The 5,319-nt window shown below is 51.2% G+C and overlaps 1 protein-coding gene across 1 annotated transcript; it reads right to left on the reverse strand.

Annotated features, from left to right (window-relative positions):
• Positions 1-7: 7 nt before the first annotated feature.
• LOC100904821 (transcription elongation factor SPT6-like) lies at positions 8-4,634 on the reverse strand (the record flags this gene model as incomplete). Its single annotated transcript, XM_018640620.1, is given in 9 exon segments — positions 8-688; positions 770-1,653; positions 1,770-1,991; positions 2,121-2,817; positions 2,819-2,866; positions 2,970-3,096; positions 3,207-3,575; positions 3,664-3,853; positions 3,956-4,634. Coding segments are annotated over 9 exon segments (3,897 nt in total), but the record flags the coding sequence as incomplete, so codon positions are not given.
• Positions 4,635-5,319: the final 685 nt, after the last annotated feature.

Here is a 5,319-nt window from a genome sequence, read left to right on the forward strand (position 1 = left end):
CGACAGAAAATCGAGATATATCGATTTTGGTGATCCTGCCTTGCGCGATCTGTCCGATCTTCACTCGTTCTTCCGGGTTGGAAACTCGTTTATCCGACAGGTTCTTTGTCGGAATGAAGCCATTTAAGCCGTTGTCGAAACGTACTTTCACGCCCATGGCCTGACCAGGGCATTTACCCGCATCGAAATGATTCCACACTTCGGAGAGCTCAGGGAAATCGTTCTTTAGGCAAAACGGACACTGCCATAAGCCAGACTCATCGTTCCTGATTGGATTCGCCTGGTCGAGTTGTTCGCCCTGAGGCTTCTTCCGGGCTATGCCCGAAACTTGGCACGTGACGAGCTTGCCTACGAAAAACGTTTCCGGAGTCTCCTTCGTGAGGAGGTTGAATAGGATTTCTCGCTCGGGTGGTACGTATTCGACACGAAGATCTTTGTATCGGTTGTTCAGCTCGGCACGGATGTCGTACAAGGTGATGCTTTTGTTTCCGTAGCCTTGCCGTTCGAGTTCGACGGCGAAAGCGTCGAGATCGAGATCTTTGAGTTTGTCGGGATTCTCGAGAATCTCTTCGAGGGCGTCGGCTGGATTCAAATTCGCGTCCTCATTGTCATCGTACTCGAGCGCATCCGTCGCCATTTTCCGAGCCCATTCGTACATCTCTGGATGAACGCGCGATCCGTCAAGCATCTGAAAAGCGAAAATCCGTGAGTCAACTCCACTTCAGGAAGCTCGGCACTGATATTCGATGCGCCTCCGTCGCTCAATTACCTCGGCGTAGGCACTCGTGTTGTTGTCGAGGAAGGACCCGCTCTCGATGCGGATGAAACCCGCACAGTTTAGGAACACTTTCGGGCCGAGTTTCAACGTTGTGACCAGACTCGTTCGACTGTCCAACTTCGAATGACTCTGTTTGAGGGTTTTGATCATGGCGTGCGCTTTTCTCGGACCCAAGCCCGATACGAACTGCAGAAGTTCCGAAGTGTGTGACTGCTCCATGCACCGATTGATGTCGACCCCGACCTCGTTTGTGCGATTGATGAGCTCGAGGGCCAGAGCCCATTGGAACTCCTCTTTAGGAACATTGTCTTGGAGTGGATGGTACTTCAGACAGAGGATTTCTTCGTCCGGACCGCACAGCTGACTGAATTCTATCAAAGGATCCTGCATTCGGCGAGCAAGCGAGACCGCTTGCTTCAGCAGAGGTGGATATTCGCGAAACTCTTGCTCGGCACGTTTCGAATTCGCGTAAACGAGAGCTAGTCCGCAATCGAGAAGCATGACCTGTACCGCGGGGAATTGGTCGTCGTCTCCGAGTTCTTTGATGACCTGCTCCACATCCTCTTTGATGGACAGAGCTTCTCGGCTTTCCGCAGATATGACGACGCAGTGCGGTTTCTTCTCGGCGATGAATTTCTTCAGTTTTGCCAGGTCGCTGATCTTCGCCGCTCTCTCCGACTCGCGCCACGCGTTCTTGCGTTTGAGTATATTTTCGAGGCGAAGGTAATCTGTCACTTCACCATCTCCATTGATGAGAGCTCCGAAAGCTGGGACATTCCAGTCGTTCTGGTATGCGATAGCGAAGATACGGACTCCCTCTCGCGTGTCAAAATCTTCCTCCTCCTGGATCCAGTCCGGAGGATTGTATGGGGCCACTGGAGAATCGGAAAGACAGAGGAAAGTAGTACGTTTGTCTCATACCAGGGACTAGGCGAAATGGTTTTGAGGTATGAGAACTCAATATGGCGAAAATCTTCTGAGCGTAACTCACCTTTAAGCCAGTTGTAGAACTTCTTCGACACCGAACGGAGCACATTATCGTAAGCTTCTCTCAGCAATCGCAGTTTGAGTTCTTTCTCAAAAGTCGGATACAACATCTTCGTCAAAGCGTGATTGAGAGCTTCCTCTCGTTGAGAGTTCCATTCCTGGACGTTCTTCGAGAACTCGTCTCGGTGATACAGTTGACGCACCTCACTGGCGTAAGTGCCGTTTTCTGTTGGTGGATAGAGATCGTTAGAAGCAATTCGAACACAGGGAGTCGCGATCGAAATTTCCGTGGGGCTGTCGTGAGCAGGGCGCTAGGAGAGTCTCCGATAAAGTCGCGAAGTCTTCGTTCACTCACCGGCGCATCCATCGCCATCCATACGGATGGATATCTTGAGCAGTTTCTCTTCTTCGGCCATGCTGAGCTTGAGGTACTGATCCGCTTGAAGGGATCTGACCGGCTTGTTTTTGAGGTACTTGAACGTGTAGCAGGCATGCGACTCGTCGATCTCTTTCGATCCCTTTTTCGTCGGAGCGACACAAAGTTTCGCTCGCTCGAAGAATGTTTCTCGTACGCACCGTCTGACCGTCGGATCGCGAGCGATCTCACATGCTACCATGTACCGGGCGCCATTCAGGACTTCGAGAGGGGTCTTGAGTCGCTCGTTGACGTACTCAGCCGCAGCTTCCAAAGGCTGCACGGGGAACTGGACGACCTCATGCCGCTGGTAATTGTCTCTGAGATTCTCTCCGAATTGCTGCGGCGTCAACCCGAATTTCTTAGCGAGTGCGCTCAATCCCATCTCGCGACAAACGGCGAAGCCGTCCTTGCGTCTCGATTTCTTCAGGAATAGCTCCTCCTCGCCTTCGTCCATCTCCTCTTCTTCGTCAAGCCCACCGTCGCCGCCGGCTTCTCTCGCAGCTCGCTGCCTCTCGAGTCTTTTCACGCGTTCTTCCTCGCGCTTTTTCTTCCGTTTCTGTAGATTAGCTTCCTGCATCGCCGGCAGATCCTGGGCGTAGTACAGGAGAAAGTGAAGGTAGACGTCTTTCAGCTCCGTCGGGCGACTGAGCGTCTCGGAGACGTTCAAAATCGTTCTCTTCGATCTGTGACGAAAGGTCCGATGTTAGATTATCGTTCAAATGAGCCTCGGGAAGGGAACAGACGGAAGCAAATGCCAAGATGGACCCATCGGGAGCGATGGCTTACCTGTCTGAGATGCTCAGCCGCTCCATCATCGTTCAGAATTTGCTCACAGATGTACTCTTGCATTTTCTTGAACAGCTTCTCCATATTCTGTTTCTGCTGGCGGAGTTGACACCATCGCTCGTCCCATCTGCAATGAAGGTTTCCAACGTCACGCATCTGATCGTTTTGGGGGAAAATAGTTTCTTCTCTCCCGCCGCGGTGGAGAACAGACTGCCCTCCGACGCGTAGCCTACTCACTTGTATATGATCCACAGATCATTGATGGTCAGATCGGGCTGGACGTATTCTTTGCGATAGAACGCAATGAATGGCACCTCGAAGTGCGAATTTCTCATGAATCGCAGAGCTTCAGCGATCTTCGGGACTGCACTGCGGTTCTTCCGTCCTCCGAGCGGTTGGTGTCCGCTGTTCCGATCTCCGGACGATGAGGGGGAGGACGACTCCTGGCTCCCTGACGGTTTCTGTACGGATATGGTGGACTTTTGGAAACATTGTCTGTAGATCCACTCGGCTTCCTCCGCGATTTCGATCTCGTCCGCCGGTGTTACTTTGACGCTTCGCAATTGGAATCTCTCCGGTTCGTCTGTTGCCCGGATCTCTTGATCGCTTAAATTTGAGGTATCTCTGAGTTAAGTTTCGCGCCTATGAGTATTATCCAGCTGCTGGCATATCGAAGTTGAGAGCGTCCCCTCACCGATCAGTGAAATGACCGCGTTCCAATTCGATGGGCTCGAATACGTCAAAGATGGATTTTTTCGCCGGGGCTTTCTTTCTTGTGACGTCGCTCTTCACCCTGACTTGGTCTCCTTCCTCCTCATCTTCATTGTCTTCTTCTTCTTTGGACTCCTCGTACTCATCTTCGTAAGCACGAACATCGTCGAAGTCTACGGGGGAAATTGATTCGTGAAGGGGGCTAGTCAATCCGAAGACCGCTCAGATACGCTCGAATGCTGTAATTCGAATCAGGACTACGGATCTGGACATACCAAAATCTCCTCCGAAAATATCTTGAGCCTCTTGCAAAGCACTGTCCGAAAATTTCACATGTCGCTTCTTTTTTGGCTTGGCGATTGGCCGGCCCTCGTCATCGACGATGAAATCATTTACATCGTCATCCGACGCGGATTCCGATCCGAGGTCTTCCTCCTCCAAGGCCTCGGCGACCGGCTCCGCTTGTCCTTCCTCTCCATCTTCAAACAATTCCTGAGCCACAGCATCTTTGTCCTTCTCCTTATCCTCTTCTTCGTCATCATCCAGGACCTTCACGCGTTTGAGCTTGCGTTTCCGTTCAACTTTACAGCCGAGATTCTCTTCGATAAGGTCGTAGTCCTCGTCTTCGAGGTTATCGTCGAAGTCATGATGTCGACGTTTCTTCGATTCTCGCTGGCTGTTCGCCTTATCTCCATCTTTGTCCTCAGTTGCGCTCTCCTCGCCAGAGCTCGACGAGCCAGGGGAGCCTTCGACCTCCTCTTCATCATCGTTAATGAGATCTTTCATCTCCTCCTTGATTCTATCGTCATCATCTTCCTCCTCCTCTTCGTCGGAGTCACTTTCGATCGTTGCTTTCTTCCTCGACGTTTTCTTGCTCGAGGACGCGCCGTCGTCTTGAGTCTGCTCCTCCTCCTCCGAGCTCACCTCAGCCTCACTTTCAAAGAAATTGCTCATCTCGCCCGTTCTTATCGTTGGCGTGGATCACCGGTTAGCTCAGAATCCTCGGATCTGTAAGCGAAAGCTCGATACCATGAGAATGAATTCAATCGCGTTATAGTGCGCAGTGACTGAACAGCTCTCATTTCGCGTAACCTGGCACGGATATGCGACCTCCGAATTGGCTCTCTACGTTCAAGATCCGGACAAACTACTTGATCGGAATGACAACTGCGAACAACTCGGGTCTTCCTCTCAAGATCGGACAACAGATCTCGGAAACCTACTCATCATCTTAATCATGACTTGAGCGACTCGTGTCAATCAGACAGCCATGTGTCTCGACAATAACGAAGAGGTACAGTACCGCCAAGAAGTTTCGACGTCGACGCAGTCACTATATGGGCTGAAAATCGAGTTTCGAAGGGAAGATGGGAGGGCCTCAATATTTGCAGGGGGTATTCCCCATCGATAGAGGGAGCTTCCAGTCGAATTTCATTTCGATATTCCCACTCTAACCCCTAAAAAAAAATTAAACGCAGTCCGCACCGACCTCATCCGAGAGTTCTTCAAATTTTGGCGCGCCTCCAGGAACTCTGGGCCTAATCGCGGACTAATTTCCGTTACATTGCACAACCGAGCGCGTGTAGAAATCCTACGTCAATGATATCGCGTTCCTGACACGTCAATGACGAAAATATTT

This window comes from Galendromus occidentalis, unplaced genomic scaffold (assembly GCF_000255335.2).
Source record: "Galendromus occidentalis unplaced genomic scaffold, Mocc_1.1 scf7180000077494, whole genome shotgun sequence".
NCBI lineage: Eukaryota > Metazoa > Arthropoda > Arachnida > Mesostigmata > Phytoseiidae > Galendromus > Galendromus occidentalis.